The sequence below is a fragment of the Henckelia pumila genome, chromosome 2 (assembly GCF_033568475.1).
Source record: "Henckelia pumila isolate YLH828 chromosome 2, ASM3356847v2, whole genome shotgun sequence".
In the NCBI taxonomy this organism is placed as follows: Eukaryota; Viridiplantae; Streptophyta; class Magnoliopsida; order Lamiales; family Gesneriaceae; genus Henckelia; species Henckelia pumila.
The window spans coordinates 157,216,680-157,234,800 of NC_133121.1; the positions used below are offsets into that span (position 1 = coordinate 157,216,680).

The 18,121-nt window shown below is 34.8% G+C and overlaps 1 protein-coding gene across 5 annotated transcripts; it reads left to right on the forward strand.

The window, feature by feature from the left end:
* The first annotated feature begins 1,398 nt into the window (after positions 1 to 1,398).
* LOC140880328 (vacuolar cation/proton exchanger 2-like) lies at positions 1,399 to 10,561 on the forward strand. Of its 5 annotated transcripts, none has more exons than XM_073284675.1 (13): positions 1,399 to 1,676; positions 2,027 to 2,169; positions 2,260 to 2,556; positions 2,652 to 2,719; positions 2,801 to 2,829; positions 7,245 to 7,438; positions 8,553 to 8,756; positions 8,855 to 8,989; positions 9,055 to 9,171; positions 9,252 to 9,305; positions 9,418 to 9,534; positions 10,065 to 10,158; positions 10,240 to 10,561. In XM_073284675.1, the coding sequence occupies exons 3-13, from the start codon at positions 2,281 to 2,283 to the stop codon at positions 10,248 to 10,250; spliced, it is 1,299 nt and encodes a 432-aa protein (XP_073140776.1). In that variant the 5' UTR covers positions 1,399 to 1,676; positions 2,027 to 2,169; positions 2,260 to 2,280; the 3' UTR covers positions 10,251 to 10,561. The 5 variants fall into 5 exon arrangements, with proteins under 5 accessions (XP_073140776.1, XP_073140779.1, XP_073140778.1 ...); XM_073284678.1 differs by having other exon boundaries at positions 2,260 to 2,310; XM_073284677.1 differs by having other exon boundaries at positions 2,027 to 2,165; positions 2,260 to 2,310.
* Positions 10,562 to 18,121: the final 7,560 nt, after the last annotated feature.

The window sequence follows — 18,121 nt, forward strand, 5'->3', positions numbered from 1 at the left end:
AATTCAGATATAATCAAACTAAAATATAACTTTCCCAGCCGAGGAATAAAGGGCCACAAATATATATATATATATATATATATATATATATATATATATATATATAAATACACCTTGAATACCGACATCACAATTTATTAAATTAAAATTAAAAGACATAAAACGTCTGAGAACATTTTACGTCATGAAAAAATTGACATATTTAAAAACAACAATAAAATGTGATGCATATATACATTTTTTATTTTTAATAATTTTTTGAATGTATTTTAATAATTAGATCAAAATATATACTCAATGAGAAGAAATTCCAAAACCTGTACAGAAAGAAATTAATTCAATATCAACTTGTGTCAAATGCTTACAGTGAAAGCTTTGCTTGATAGATTAGAAAAGAAATGGACCAAACAAAACAACTATGAGATAATTCATTTAACTATATAGCAAATTAAAGAAACCAATTAACTAACATTACACAAAAATCACAGTAGATGAAGCAGCGACACCAGAAATCAGATTTCTTGGACCCAAAACTCCATTAAGTAATGAAGGTGGATCCAGTCATTCACCATTAAATTCAAGCCAGATTTATGATTTGGTGAACTTATTCAAGCCATATCGTGAGGAAAAAATAAATTGTACAATAGAGTTAGCAAAGGAGAAGTATGATTGCACAGTAGACATGCATTATGGGAAAGTACTTTTGTGGAAATTTCAAGATAAAAAATTTCAACAAATTAAACCCAAAAATCATCTCATAATCAAACTCAGTACATAATTCCAACATAACGACTTGAAGAACAAAATCAAATATGTCATAAATAAAATTTACCGATGGTATTGGTCTGTGAGAATCAGGCAGAGGAGGGCCCTCACTGGGATTCACAACATGATACTTTCTAATAATAATGAAATAAGAAGGCGTATGATGATATCAACAACTAATCAAACAATCTCATTCCAAATCTCAAAACATGATTGAATTTCGAATTCCCTCGTCCTTGTGAAATTTAAACAACGTATGTGAAGTTGAAAATGATAGACACAAGGGAAAATCTGGTTTTAAGTTGGAGAAGAAAATTGTTTCCGCTGATTTAAATTTCTCCACGTGGTTGAGAAGTTTTAAGGTTTGATTTTGCCGTCCAAACTCCAAAGCGTGAAAGTGTGATAGATGAAACATGTAGTTTTAGGTTTGGAGAAGAAAACTGCTTCATTTCTTTTTTCCACGTAATCGAGATTTTTTTAGATTTGTTTTGAAATTTTATGGTTGATATAACAAGAGATCATGAGTTTCTATAAGTAATAGAAATAGATATACATTTAAAAATATACTTTCTATAAGTCTTTGACTTACAGAAGACGTGAAATTGAAATCTTTAAAATGGTGGCACATCACACGCAGTTTCCTGGAAACTTCCTCTTTCTCAACGCTTCAATCCTTCCATTTCACTCTGGTCCAGGAAGAGAAAACTGAAACATAAATCTTGTTTTCTCAACCGTCGTCCTTTCTTCATTCATTCACGCGTAAACCTGTACAACTCTTCTTCTTTTTTTTCCCCTTTAATAAAAAAATCAACAAAATATCGGCACCATCAACTTCATTCTTCTAGAGAAGTTTGTGGGTCTAGTTTTTTTGGATCAGTGAAAAAGTGAAACTTATTTAAACCTCAAGAAAGGTAAAGACTCCAGTTTTATCATCTGCACTGTTCTTTCTTGCTCTTTTTTTTTACTTCTTCTTTTGGTGGTTGTTTTTTGCTTTGAAGAATCATCTTTGATCTGGTTTAATGTATAATCTACTGCTGGTGTCGCTTGTTTATTTGTTTTTAACTAATGTTGTGTTTTTTAAGGTTCCATTTTCCTGCTCTGTGTTTTTGGCTGTGTTTTTCATTGATCTGGCTACCATTATACATTTTCTTTGCTTATTGAGCGAACCTGATTTGGATTTGAAAAATGAAAAGAGTTTTATATTGCCTTACATTGTTAATGTTATTATGCATTCTGTTTAGTATGAAATGGTTTTGTACAGCAATATAGCAGAAGCATTTGATTCGGTGATTCGAATTCCCTTCCTCTTGGAAACTGATTGATGTGGCAATAGAAACTTGGATTGTTGCTGAGGCTATGCTCTAGACTTGTGATCCAGCATTGCGATTTAACACATTGAGGTAGGTATGATTAATATGCTTAATATTGCTTTTATCTCCTTTATTTAAAGTAAATTTTTATATTGATTTATGCCGTTCCTGAATTGATTCTTAGGGAGATTCTCTGGATTTGTGGATGCTGGAGATGGTATCCATAGAAGAAAAGGTAGAATTTGAATCTGACGAGATCCCACTTAGAGTGTCACAGACGACGAACAAAATTCAAACCTTGAATTCTGAAAGGCCTCACATTTTAGCACACCCAAAATTTTCTTCTTCATGGATCCTAAGAACGATGCATCGAATCAGTGTTTTTAGAAGTGTTCCCATTGTCTTGATTAAAGCAAAGATAAACATTTTACTGCCTTTTGGGCCATTGGCAATAATGCTTCACTATACAACCAATAAACATGTAAGGATATTGAAACTTTCCCTATCGACTGGATTCTTTTACTTAATTTCAGTTACGGTTTCTTTATGTGCTTTTTGACATGCAATGTATTCCAGGGATGGGTCTTCTTCTTCAGCTTACTTGGCATTACTCCTTTGGCAGAGCGCCTAGGTTATGCAACTGAGTAAGTACCACTGTTGCTCTGCTAGTTCTATTTCCCTTCTCTACAGAAATACTTACATCTTTCTCGATCCAATTGTTGTAGGCAACTTGCTTTTTATACGGGATCAACAGGTAGCTTTTCTCGAGTCATTTCAATTTTCTTATTTCGACGCATGATTGATGCTAATTTAAGTAGTTCAAGATGCCTTGTGGTTTTTCTACCTTATATTTCATATGTTATCCTGGGTACTGTAGGCACTAACACTACATTTGGCTGCGTTTGGTATATGTGATGAGATTATTAATGTAAAGATAAAATGTGGGATAAATATATTTTTTGCAATAATTTTCATAAATTAAAATAAAAGCATTTTTTTGTTTGGTTGGTTTTTTGTGTTTAGGATTAAAAGTTGAAAAACATTTTGATTCCCAAAATACCTTCAAATACGTGTAGATTGTGAGAAAAACCACAAGACACATCCGATCCCTTCTCCTCCATTTCTCTTTCAAAAATCCACAATTGTACCAGACCAAAAGCTTGCACTTCTTGTTTTGTTCACCACAAATACCTTAACGGTGTCGGTGTAAAAACTCTCGGATCCCACATCTCTTGAAAGAAATGGATCTAAAATCTCCGTCGACATTGAGGCTACTTTTAAGGTCGGGAACTTGGAGTGCAAATTTCAGAATCAACCAATTGTTTTGCGAATAAATATTGTTGTATTCGTACTTATGCTTAAATCTTCATATAATTTCCAGATGTGTGGCCCTCGATCTATAGACTCAACACCATAGCCAAACCCATAAAAATTAGATTTTAGGCACAACGAGACACCACGACATGCTTCTGTAATCGGGCGACAACTATAAAAAAAATAAAACTTCGACAGAATATGTCTGAGAACGAGAGTATAGAGAGGAAGAGCTTGAATACCTTGGAGGCGGCGGGGATGAAGTGATGAGTCTTTGAAATTGTGTTTTGTTAACGTGGGCAAGGGGTGAAATTGTTAATGGGGTAAGGGGTATTTTTGTCTGGAACAGTACCAATCCATCATAATGTATATAGCACAGTGCTTAATACCTTGGTTTTTCGGTGGACTATAATATATCAATTTGTCCTTGAATAGTGGAATAATACCGGGCCCTAGGTATAACATAAATGCGTTAAAATCCTACCAAATGTTTGATTAATTTTTTATCCATGGCTAATCCAACTTACCAAACGGGCCCTTTGTGTAGTGCTTATAGAAGCTGATTTGATTTTCTTCCTGCATTTCCATCCTGTCGTGTACAGAGTGATTATAGCTGTCTAACGTTCAGAATTATGGCATTTTTGTGAGTTTGCCAACTTTTTGTTTGCTGGAAACAGTTGCTGCACAGAGATGTTAATCTGTTTCACCTTCTCGAGATGCAGTTAACCTAGCTATTGTAACATCCACATAATAAAAATGATAGTCAAGAGATCGGAACCATTATGGGTAGTAAGGTTACCCTTACTACTACATGTAAACATTTACATATAACTACTTTGTCAGGAAATGACATGAGAAGGGGCCCAGTTCTATATTTTTTATTTTTGGTAGGTGAGACCATCCGTAGGTGAAAGAGGGGGTCAAATTAGATCATGAATCTTTCGACATGCGAATTGTGATAAATGAGATTGTTGAATGCAAAAGTATTTTATTTTACTTAACCATATACTTTGTTTTGGGTGGGCAATATTCCTGGAACTTGTCCTTATTGCAAGGTTTACATGCCACATATAATCTTTGTAAAATATGGTCGACACTATAGAAACTTGATAATTAACAATTTTATTGGCTGAGGCTTTCATTGATTGAGTTCATGTTGTTAGGATTTCCGGCTTGTGTTATTTGAATTTTCTTTTCTCTGATGGACTTGTTACCTTTTGTATTCCAATACCTGGCAATGAATTTTCAGTTTTCGTCTAAGAACTGAAGTTGGGAGGGAACACCTGCATACACAATGTAAAACTGCAAAGTATGTGGTACCGTCAAATGTTCACCGTCATAACACGCTATTATGATTCAAGATTTTAATAAAATTTTGACATAATCTAAATGAAGACTGGAGATCTCATCAATTATATGACATAAATAGTAGCACAATACATATAACCCATGCCCACAATGCATTTTCCCCAAAACAGAATGCTACATTATAGGCATGCATCATACAAACATAGAAAAAAATGGCTCAAGGAAAATATGGAACACCATATATGGACATCAAGGTTCACAAGCAACCCAAAATCAAATCAAAGCATACTAAATGTCTCAAGGGTAATCTCTCTCATGATGCAAAATACTCTGACGACCTTATATCACTAACTATGGCCGAAAACTAGACTTGATTTCCCACCTTAATGATTAGCTCCTTAATCCTTATGAACGAATCTATTACCTTTTTCACTGGGTACAAACCCCTAAAGGGAGGGGCACAACATCTATGAGGCGTAATCCAAGTAATGAGATAGGTTATACTTCCTGAAATATCTCATATGATCAAGAATTCTCCACTGAAATGAATCATTATTATAATAATGTTTAAAGCATAAAAATCCCATGGCTGTTTTCTTGAATATCAATCAATTATCTGAATTTTTTATGTAAATCTTCTAATCTAATTTTATATATAAAATTATAGTTTCCTATCAAAAAAAAAAAATTATCTGAATTTTTTATACAACAAACATTTGCTTCCCCACAATAAACCTCATTGATAAACTGACATCAAACACTGGCAGTTTGCTTCAGGACAATGTGGGGGAATTTCGCATGCTTTCAGTTCATCACAGGACTATGCCGTTAAACATCATATGTACTCATAATGCCTTGGCAAGCCAACTAAGTCAAACATCATGTACTCGTAGTATGTCATGTGCTAACATCATCAAACACCATATGCTCACTGTTCGCCACAATCTTATGTCCTCAACTAGTATACGCTTGCAATCTGTCGCAAGCTAATGTCATCAAATAGCATAGGCCTGCAATCTGTCACAAGTATCCGCATCAATAATCATCATCGCAACATTTTTATGTAACAAGTGTACATCTATTTCAGCAAACTCACATCTAACATCCAAATAGAGTCGATGTTTACTTTTTCTGGCCAAACCATCTCAGACATTTATGTTCAATGTTTCCCTATTTTATGAAAGCCGCATCATGTAACAACATTCACTATTGGCTTTCATCTTTAAATATCATAATGATGTCTGTTTGTTGCCCAAGTCGATGTTGCTATAGTTACACCCACCTTTCATATTATCAACAATATCTGATTTGTCATTAATTTATAATAGGGTTGGAAATGAACCTCCAAACAAAAAGAATTTAAAGGTTGAATCACTCAAAAACCTTGAGCTCCTCCATTCTCTCTCATCTCCATTTGATGACAGAAGCACATATGCTATACTTTGCGCCAAAATTGATTTACGTAACACAATGAGTAAAAGTTTAGTTTTTGTGTGAACACTGTGCATGTAAAATTGCAAAACCCTACCAAAAAAACCTGTCCACTTGCAGTTCGCTAACCAGCCCGCTGTCCTTGCATGGAAAGCTCGACTTCAGGAATTTATCTTATTTTTTAATTTCGGATCTGTTTTCACCTGTTTCCTAACTCTTTGGCACATTTAACATAATCATTAATAATATTGTCGGTTCTCTAATACATTTGACGACTAACACACTTGACAACCAATCAGAGCTATTATTATATGTACAAGATCCAGGCTTTGCAACAGAGCTTTTGGAAGAAAGTCCAATGATAGGACAACTGTACCACCGGGAATTTGTGTTGTGAAATGTAGTGGCTTAATCAATTCTATTTTGTAGATACAGTAAATGGGTTGGTTAGATATAGAACACTGGCCAAGCAATTATTTTGATTCATAACTTTATTTAATTATTATTATTATTTTTTAATTATGGCTCTCTCTTTGCTCAAAAAAAAAAAAATGCATACGGCAGAATACGGCTCACCCTACCCTTGGGTTTAGAGACTATGCAGTTCAATCTACAGTGAACCTTCAGTTTCTGATGAAGAACAAAGTGTGTTGCAATGATTCTTTTACAAAATCCAGTTGGTGCTGGATTTACTGTTTTTGGTTTTGCACTCTGTAAATATGAATCATGTGCCATGATAATTAAATCTTAGACGAGATAAATTCATCCTTGCTTCTCGAAGTATTCCATAAATGTATTATGATCTGTATTAAATTGATTATAAATCACCAACTTTCCTACTTTGTTTTATTTGACATATATGGCATGAACGATAGTAAAGATGGGTTGAGTTACCCATTTTCACTTGCACAGACATTTGTTCTTACTTGATAAGGTTTTGGATTCTTTAATATCAGTGGAATTTTCTAAGGCTGTGTTTTCCCTCAAATGTGTGTATCTAGCAAAGGTGGCTGATTATTTTATTACCTAAGTGCTTACATATATTTTCTTATAATAATTTCCTGGTTAATATAGGTGTTCTTTACAACATAGTTTGTTTGTTTTGCTTTATCGCAGTGGGTGGGCTTCTTAATGCTACATTTGGAAATGCTACTGAGGTGATAATTTCAATGTATGCCTTGAAGAATGGGATGATTAGGGTGGTTCAGCAATCATTACTAGGTTCAATATTATCAAACATGCTTTTGGTGCTTGGATGTGCATTCTTCTGCGGCGGGATTCATAATAAAAAAATTCAAGTTTTTGACCAGGTGATGGATCTTTGTATTTTAGCAGTCACATTTTGAATTAGGAGTGCTAATGACCGAATCAAGCTAAAAACATGTCCCTTTCTCATATTCTAGCTCGAGCTCACAAAAATAATTAACGCAAGGCTTTGTGGTTCGACTTAAAGTTTGAATTTGAACTCGATTTGTTTGGTTTGAACTTAACTATCGAGTTCTATTAAGCAGAAGCTTGAATTTGAGCTGAAGCTCTTGAAACATGTGTGTTGCATATACTATTTGAATATTATGTATTGCTTGTGTCTAATTAATATCAATTTATTTTTCAAATAATTGGTTTAGTTATAATTTTCAACTTATAAAATAATGGATAAATGAATTAAGAAGTTACTTATCCAATATTGTCATGGAGGACTCAAAGGAAGAAATTCGGCATTACTTGGGGTTTTGTATTTTATGTCATCAAATCTATTTAATTTCAAAAACTATTTTGTTTTTCAGAAAAAGTATTACAATATGTAGAAACTGATAGGAATGGAGAGAAGGAGAAAAATGTGAACTGAAAAGCAGCTGAGGAAGGTGGGAAAAGTTGGAGGAAATCTAGGAGATTATAGTTTTTGAAATTTACAATAGCACAACTTCTTGCTGTGGAAGAACTGAGTTTAAAAGCATTTATGGGAGGAATGTAGGAGGCAAGTGAGAAATTGTCAGGTAAAAAAAGTGCTGAGAAATTAAATTACTAATAAATCCATTGAAATGAAATCTACATATCCAATATGATGCTGAGCAAAACTGGGAAGATACTTTGACGTGATACTATTATTGCCATACCAAAGTACACATGTTAATAGTTTCAACTATTATAAAATAGTTGAAATATTAAAGCTCGCTAGCTGAATAGAATAATTCGTGCTTGAATTTGGCTCATAAGATAAATTTAGCATATTTGACCTGTGTTCAAGTTTGATAACTTCAAATATGAATTGACTAATATTTGAATTGGCTGAAAACCTTGCAAACTGGTTTTGTTTCTTTGCACCTTTTCTGAATGCCAAATGGGGTGAACTCCCATTTTGTTATCCATTTGATACTGGGGGCCGTATATATATGTCACTAGCTAACTGGCATGAAATTGTTTCAGGCAACTGCCCTGGTGAATTCTGGGTTATTGTTAATGGCTGTTATGGGTTTGTTGTTCCCAGCAGTGTTGCACTTTACCCATACGGAAGTGCACAAGGGCAAGTCAGAGCTTGCTCTTTCACGATTTAGCAGCTGTATAATGCTGGTTGCATATGCTAGCTATCTATTCTTTCAGCTCAAGGTTCAAAAAAATCTTTACAGCGAGGTACGCCTGTAGGTCTTGTAATTTGAGGACACAGACACATCTTGCGTAGTATGATGATAAATGATTTATGCTTTTCCCATTAATATTGGTCGTTGCAGGTGAGGGAGACCGATGAACAAGATTCTGATGGAGACGAGGAATGTGAGATTACCCGTTGGGAAGCAATTGGGTGGCTCGCTGTTTTGACTGTGTGGATCTCTGTTTTATCTGGATATCTTGTCGATGCAATACAGGTAATTTATTTTAATGAAGAAAAAAGTAAAAAGAGAATATAGAAGTTAAAATTTTATCTTTTCAGGGAGCATCTGAATCAATGAACATACCCGTGGCTTTTATTAGTGTCATTTTGCTTCCGATAGTGGGGAATGCTGCAGAACATGCTAGTGCCATCATGTTTGCAATGAAGGACAAGCTTGTGAGTCCTGAAAAAATTGTAGAAATTTCCAAGATAGGTTCTTAAACGTCATTTTGTATGAATAACTGTTGTATTTCCAGGATATTAGTCTTGGAGTTGCAATTGGATCTTCTACTCAAATATCGATGTTTGCGGTAAGCCTCATTCCATTTTTTTTTCATTTTCTTTGCTGATACTGGGAAATTAAAATCTTCGGTCTGGTTGATTTGTCTTTGAGTTCTAAGTTATTTATGACGGCGAACGCAGATTCCATTTTGCGTTATGATTGGTTGGTTTATGGGAAAGAGAATGGATTTGAATTTTCAACTGTTCGAGACTGCTACCCTGTTTATCACCGTTTTAGTGGTCGCATTTATGCTTCAGGTTTGTCCCTGTCTCCTTGTCATATATGCGTCGGATTATCCTCTAGTTACATGAACCCACGAGAAATTTATGTGACTTGTACATATTAGGTGTGAACGAGCGAGTCAGGTTTTGTGCTAATCGTAGCTTGTTTGGTACTTTGGTTTACTATTTGATCATAACATGCCTGGGTAAATAACCAAGGCAGATTGGATTTGGAACCGGTTCTGGTTTTCTCAATTTTTTTTATTGTGTTCAAATAAAATAATAGAAATAGTAGTAAAAAAATATAAGAATTTTTTTTATCAATGTAACAACTAAATAAAGATTTTATTTACAAAATATATGAACTATGAAAAATGCATGGAGAGATGAAAAAAACCTATCCAGATAAAATTGGGTTTTTTCTTTCTTTTTTTTTTTTCAAAAAAAAATATTGGTATGATTTCAGTGGTACAGACTGGATTTTGGGTTTCCGGGTTTCTGTTGATAGCTCCAATGCATGTTACATAATTCAACGAGTTAAAGTACTCACAAATTTATGGTTGCAGGAAGGTCGTTCAAATTATTTTAAAGGTTTGATGCTTATTTTGTGCTACCTCATCGTCGCGGCCAGTTTCTTCGTGCACGTTGATCCATCCAATGGTGAGAGTCCTAATCGACCTTAAAACATGAAACCTCAAGAATGCAACTGACAATGTTGTTTCTTGTTGTGTTCTTGTGCAGCTGACGATTAGCGACACCCAACAGATTACATATTATGTGCAATGGACCGATGGGGACCAGTATACCTCCTCTATCTGTAATTTGTTTATTTGTTCCTTTCTTTTTTTCTTAAACAAATTATATATATGTTTATGCAAAATTTATCGAGGTTATCCCCATGACTGGCTGCTGAATTGAGAAATCTGAATTTTTGGTCGTAGCGGATGCAAATGAAACATTAGAGTATAGAGTGTGTATTTGGAACCAAAAGGACACACACAAACATGTAGTTGGAATTCTTCATTCTTTCTATTCATGTGGTGCAAGTGTGTTTTTAGAGACCTTTGGGGGTAAGATTTATGGTCTTTTGTTGAAACTTGGGGGGCACCCTATGGTGCTATTCGAGCTCGACTTGAAAAGAAAATTAGCACGAGTTCGATGGATTTGGTTATTTGAGCTCGAATAGTAAACGTTATTAGAGCTTTTTACAATTTAATTAATTTTGTATTATGTATATGTGATGGTACAACAAAGGATTTATAACTACAACTAAAAAATAACTTATCATCAAACCTCGAGCTCCAGACGGTATTCGACCTCAACTTTTGAACATAATCAAAGTTGAGAGAGGGGGGAAATGCAATATTCCATACTGGAATTATAACTATAACGATAATTACTAATTCATAATAATTGACTAAACATTGTATGTGGTATAGATTAATATCATTCCTAAAACCTTACTTTTGGTATGACTATTAATTCTCGTTTACTGTCATTAATTGTATCATGGGTTTTTATTTATGACTTTATAAATTTTAAAATAAAGTTAAAATTTTGATACTTAAGTATAGGGGGTTTACCAAAAACTTGATAAACCTCATTCAACACGCACGCGCGCGCATATTAGTCCTGAGTTGCTGCAAGTAGGAAATAATATATATGTTACAATTATTACCAAATTTTTAATATCCGGATTACCAATCAAATAGAGCTCACAATTTATTGTAAAACTATTGAATTTACGGGGAAAGAGAGAACGAAAACAAAACCAAGAACAAGAATGTTTTTATTTTTTCCCTACAAAGTTTTAGAGAGTAAAAAATTATCGTGTATGAAAAAGTTTCCATATGAAAATGGATCAGTTGTGTGATAAATGAAGTTTATCTCTGCCTTCTGTCTGAAATGATGAAATTATCTATTATATATACATCAGAATTGTTATATCTGATAGAACATGTCTTTTGCACCGCAACTCTTCTTTAAATATGAAAACAAGTTCAAACCATGATGGATTGTCGTCATCATCGTTTCGTCGCGCTTCCACTGGGGTCCATCGTCTGAGCCGTCGTTGGTTCGATCTGAGCACTTGATTTCAGTCAAAACTCATCCGCCAGCGTATTATGACTCACCGTCGGCTCAGCCGGAGACCGCGTATGTAGTTCAGGAATCAATGGTTTACGATGGTGAAGATAGGGCGGTCGAAGTGAAACCTGTGGTGGTTAACGGTTCGAAAGTCGGTTACGTAGAAGCCGAATTAGAACTAGTATTTAAAGAACTAGTATTTCACTCGTGATGCACGAGGAATTATTGATTTATTGTTATGTAATTAGTTGTAAAAATTAGTAATTATGAGTGTTTGAATTAATAATTAAAATACAAATAAATTAATGTTGAGTTTGGATGAAAGAATTTGAAATCTATTGATTTAAATGTATATTCATTGTATAGACACACAAAAAAAAAAATCAAATTCATCTTTATATTTATTTACAATATAATGCAGCTAATCATAATAATTTCAAATTCTTAGAATATTGAAATCATTTAAAATCAGTTGTGGTCAGAGGGTGTTTGACATATGTTATAAATTCTTTAAATTGTTTGACAATTTTTTAATTAAAAAAAAAGTTTATAAGACGTCGAAATAAGCCGATAAGATATTTTTTTTAAAAAAAGTTGCTACACCCTTACTTGTTTAGAAAGATTTTATTTTAATATTGTACTTGCACATATTATCCTTGAATATTTTATTAAATTTCGTTCACCCAATTTTCACACTAACGTAAGATTAAAAATAATAATTTTATTATTTAATATAAACATTTATGATAAAATTCTAAACCTATTTTTTTGTATATATATATATATATATATATATATATAATTACTTACATTACCTTCATAGTATTGTATCATTTTTGTAATTTTGACAATAAAAAGATCTCATAATACCAAACATATCAACATCAAAGAATAATCTCTTTGTTGGAATAAATATTCGTAAGGGTAATTCTGAATTTGGTCATCTTTGTTTAGGCCTATTCAAAATTAGTCTTTTTTTTCTTTTTAGTGTCCCATTTTAGTCCCTTTTATTTCAAAATTTTTCCCAATTAATTTTTTAAATACCAATTTTACCCTTGTTTTCTATTTTTATTTACTTTTTTCCTTTTATTTTCTTTTTTTTTCCCAACTCATCATGCTTACGTAAAATAAATTAGTTTAGTACTTTTTTGACCAAAATACCATCGAGTTTTACAGACTAGTCCTTACAGCTTAATGACCTCTTAGGTAAGCCAAACGATTGATGTCAAAGAAAAGGACCACCCATCCAGCGTCTTTCAGTCAAGTACTTCATAAAAAGCTCGCAACAGATGATTCCTACCTTGGATTCATTCAACAACACTTAACACAACCTTGTCTCATTTTCTACCTCAAGGCCTACAGTAATAAACTTAATTTGTAAATAAACTCAAAATGAGAGGGGCAAAGACCTGGAATGTAGCGTAATTTATAAAACACATAAACTAGAGAGAAATAATTACAATTTTATTTTGAAGGAAAATGAAGAGAATGGTCGATGCCTTTATCTTCCTTCTGCTTGGTATTTATAGAGGTCCTTCACATATTTGAAATTCAAACTTCAAGTTTTGCTAAAATTTTACATTATTGATGGCTAGTTGTTCTCGTGACTTATTGCTGACACCTTCTTTTGTCGGGTGGTTCTGAGTGGTTCTCCTCATCTAGTGGTTGCTGAGTCAAATATTTTTTTATTTTTTTGTGGGAGAATCTTTGGCTTTTGATGTCCCCGAGAAAAATATTTTTTGTGTGGGCCTTCGTCACTTGGATTTGTTTTTGCAATGTGTTTTCAATCAGATCTTGGTTGAAAACCTTTCTCGAATTCTGGCTCTTTTTGGTTCGGGAGGTCTGGACAGATTTTTCTATCCATCTTTTGACGTGATCCATGTAGCAAAATTTTTGACGAGTTTCTTTACTCCCCGACAGCTTGATATTTCACAGAAGATTTATTTTATTTTCGAATGCTTCTACTGCAAATCCTGTAGTTTTTCCTGTCATTATGTTTAGCAGGAAAGATCCGTTAACTGAATTTTGGTAAAATTTGAACGAAAACTTGACTTTGTCCATCTCTGTGAGACATACCCATATTCCCCATGCTCTCCCGATAGAGATATATTCTTCACTAAGTGTAGCAACCAAGGGCATTCCCCTAAAAAAAAACCAAGGACATTTCCTCTGTTGCATGGTTCTTAATAAATTTTTGAGAATTAACCTTCGGCCTCTTAAGTTTGATGAAGTGAAAGGCTTTATGTGAGGCTTTCCTAGCTGGTTCTGGTGTTGTACTAAAAAAGTATAGTTCCAAGATATCTCCTCTAAAAAATAGTCATTATTTGCCCAAGTTTTGTGAACTGCTTCCTAGATCTATTTTGGTAACAATGATATCTCCAAAAAACCTGGTGATATGGTATAAAGTGAGGAAAGAGCCTAAAAATCATACCATTATTTAACATATTTTGGATGGGCGTTTGGTTTCATCCACATCCTTGAATATTTTTCTGCAACGTCAACCCGACTTGTAGCCAGATTAATTCCTGTTCTGGTTTTTAATTTCTCCCAAATTTTGTTGATATACCTGAAATGGAGAAATTGTAGTTTCGTTAGTATCAACCTTAGTTTTTTCCTTGTCGATTTGAGTTCTAAGGTTGATCTCTCCCTCTTCGATCCCCGAGGTGAAGGGTTGACTTGATGGCTCGAGATAAAGATCTGGAGCCTCAATTTTTGCTTGGGTCAACTCATCCGAATATGATCCCGACTTAGCATTTGTTCTAGGGATACTTGAATCCCCTGCTTCAGGTTAGAGTCCTGTACTCAAAAACTCTCTTTTTGTGAAACCAGTGGTTTCTCAATAATCTGGAGGATTGGCTTTTGTAATATAGACTATAACTGAGTATAAGTCTGTAAGCATCCTATGATTCGATCAGAGACGGTTCTCTTATCATCTTGTTGTAACCTACCCGCCACTTCTGCATTTAGGGCAAGCTTATTGAACTCATTTTGAATCATTTGCATTTTCATGATGACATCGACATCAACGCTGTCCATATCTTCTTAAGAAATCTGCAAGAATATTTTTATGAGATCTGATAATAACAATATCAAAAATATAATTTTTACATAAAACTTTCCATCTTAATAATCTAGCCTTTTCTGGTTTAGATTCCTATTTTATTCTTTAGAAAGGATTTTACCCGTGTATTATCAACTTTTAAAGTAATTTTCTTAGCAAGTAAAAATAATGGCCATTTTTCAAAGGCCTTTTTCACTTCAAATAATTTTTTTTCGTTGATATGCTATCTTAATGCCTTTGTATCTGAGAATAAAACACTGCAGCATCTGCATGGCTGTTCTCTATCTGGTGTGAGCTTTTTAAGAATTATTGTCCACCAATGGTCACTAGCATCTGTGTATAATACTAGTTCATCTTCATCTTGGGGAAATCCATATTTAGGAGATTCTTGCAAATTTATTTTAATTGGCTAAAGGCTTTTAGTGTGATCTTCCGTCCATACGAATCTAGCATCCTTTTTTAGTATTGGTGTAACGCCCCAGAATTATCTTAATTGAGTTTATTACTAATATTTGGAGATTAAATAATTCGAGGGCCGATTTGATTTTGATCAGGGGTTGTTTTGCAATTTTCAAAATTTTCAGGGACTAGAATGCAAATATTGGCTTTAATAGATATTTAAGCGTCTTTGACTTCTTCTTCACTCCATTTATTTATTCTCCAACGCCTCCAACCTCCATTATCGCCCCTTTAAGCTTTTTGATCTTCGGTTTTCGCTCGAGCCGTCCGATAAAAATTAAATCCGAAGGCATATTTGGGATCACGAATTCGAAGGCTTCGTTCTATAGTAGGTATTTCTTCGATCAACAATACTTTATTTTTCGGATGTTGTTAGAATCGAATGATTTTCGGAGACGTTGTTCTTGAGCTAGTAGACATCGTTTATTTGTAGTCGGATCAGAAATAAAATGTCGTTCGAAATTGTTATGAATTTTGAAGTGTTGTTCGAAAATGGAGTTTTTGTGATTTGTTGGTATTGAATTGATATTGATGATTTGGTATTGGTATGAGTTGGTTTCGATATTATACTGTTGTCTGTAATTTTGATTGATCAGAATATAGCTGTTATGCCGTCGGTTTGAGTTTTGGGATATCGTTTGATTTGAATTGATTGAACCATGTTAGTTTGGGTTTGATTGTCGTTATTGATCCTCTATTGCCTCCGTACAGATTGGTTTGAAGATTTTTGAGCCTAGAGTGAGCAGAATTCGAATCTTCGAAGAGTTAGTTGAAGAGCGGTAAAAAGTTTTACCTTGATCATTTGAATTTTTGGTTGAATAGATTTTGATATAAATCTCTTATTGTAGCTTATCCAGAGTTGGAGCTTTTGAATCGAAAAGGTATAAGCAAACATCGGTTAAGCGGGATAGAACACTCAAGATAGATGGTTCTTGAGTTTTTCCTAAATCACATACTTGCTTCAATACTTGTTCTAGAGTGGGAACTTGTATTTTGTTGATTGAACTCTTGTTATTAATTGAATTATGGTTTAATGCATTTTGTTTTCTATATGTATTCATCTCGAGCCTAAATATTTGATTTCAGCGGGCAGAACGACCTTTTTATATTAGATGTTTTGGGGGCTATAATCGAGTGGCCTAGGACGTAGAAGTTCGCCTAGTGTCAGCATACTCCTTATAGTCGCACCAAAGTCTAGAGGATGGAGATATGTGACACCACCTCGATCGGGAGAGCCGGTGGTATTTCCTCAACATCGATACGTGAAATACGTCGTGAATACCAGATAAAGAAGGAGGAAGTGCTAATATGTAGGCTAGATCGCCTATCTTATGCAAAATCTCATACGGACCGATGAATCTCGGTGACAACTTCCCTCTCTTCCCAAATCAAACAGTACCTCTAAACAGAGAAATCTTCAAGAATACCAGGTCTCCCTGATCGAAAGATAGAGGTATGCGACGGATATTCGCATACTTTGCTTGTCGATACTGAGCAGTCTTTATTCTCAATCGAATAATCTTCACCTGCTCAGCCATATCACGTAACATATCTGGTCCCAAGTCTGGGGAATCAGACATCTCATCCCAGTACAGAGGAGATCTGCACTTCTTTTCGTACAACGCTTCGAATGGTGCCATTCCTATACTCGTCTGGAAGATGTTGTTATACGAAAACTCAACGAGAGGCAACGAATCTTGCCAAGTAGTGCCAAAGTCAACCACCACTGCTCGTAACATATCTTCCAGAGTCTGAATTGTCCGCTCAGACTGACCGTCGGTCTGAGGATGATAAGTTGTACTGAAGTGCAAACGAGTACCAAGAGCTTTCTGTAGACTATGCCAGAAATGAGAAGTAAACCGAGGATCTCGGTCTGAAACAATCGATCTCGGCACACCGTGCAATCTGACAATCTCTCTGACATACAACTCGGCCATCTGATCATGATGATATGTCATCCGATACGGAATAAAACAAGCAGACTTGTCAAACGGTCAATCACTACCCAAATGGCATCGCATCCTCGAACAGATCGGGGTATCTTCGTGACAAAATCCATCGAGATATGATCCCACTTCCATTCCGGAACAGATAAACTGTGCAGAAGACCACCCGACCTCTTTCTCTTAGCCTTCACCTGCTGGCAGTTCAAACAATGGGATACAAACCTCGCAACATCACTCTTTATCTTCTTCCACCAAAACTGACTCTTTAGGTCGTTATACATCTTTCGGCCTCCAGGATGAACACTGAATCGACTGCAATGTGCCTCTCGCAGAATACGCCGTCTCATCTCAGAAATATCAGGCACAATAATATGGTTATTCACAAATAAAACATCATCCCTGACCTGAAATTCAGACTGGTGTCCAGATCTCACCTTCTCTATCGATTGCTGAATACTCTCATCGGATTTCTGTGCTTCTCTGATCGACACAAAAAACTCTGGCTCGGCCTGGATAACACAAACTCTGATAGGATTCCTATCTGATTCAAACTCCAATCCAGAATTGCAACAATCGTCAACCAAACGAGACACACCGATGTTCGAAAGAGATAAGGAACAAAGCTTACGACTCAAAGCATCAGCAGTTGCATTCGACTTTCCCGGGTAATATTTAATCTCGCAGTCGAAGTCCTTCAATAAATCTAGCCATCTCCTCTGTCTCATATTCAACTCAGACTATGAAAATAAGTACTTAAGACTCTTATGATCAGAAAAGATCTCAAAAGCCTCACCGTACAGATAGTGATGCCAAATCTTCAAGGAAAAAATAATAACAGCGAGTTCAAGATCATGAACTGGATAGCGAGTCTCATGCAGTTTCAACTACCTCGATGCATACGCTATCACGTGCTTCCTCTGCATAAGTACGAAACCAAGACATGAAAGAGAAGAATCACAATACACCGTAAAACCTCCAGAACATGATGGAATAGAAAGTATCGGAGCGCTAGTCAATCTCTTCTTCAACTCAATGAAACTGGTCTCACACTCTTCAGTCCAAACAAAAGGCG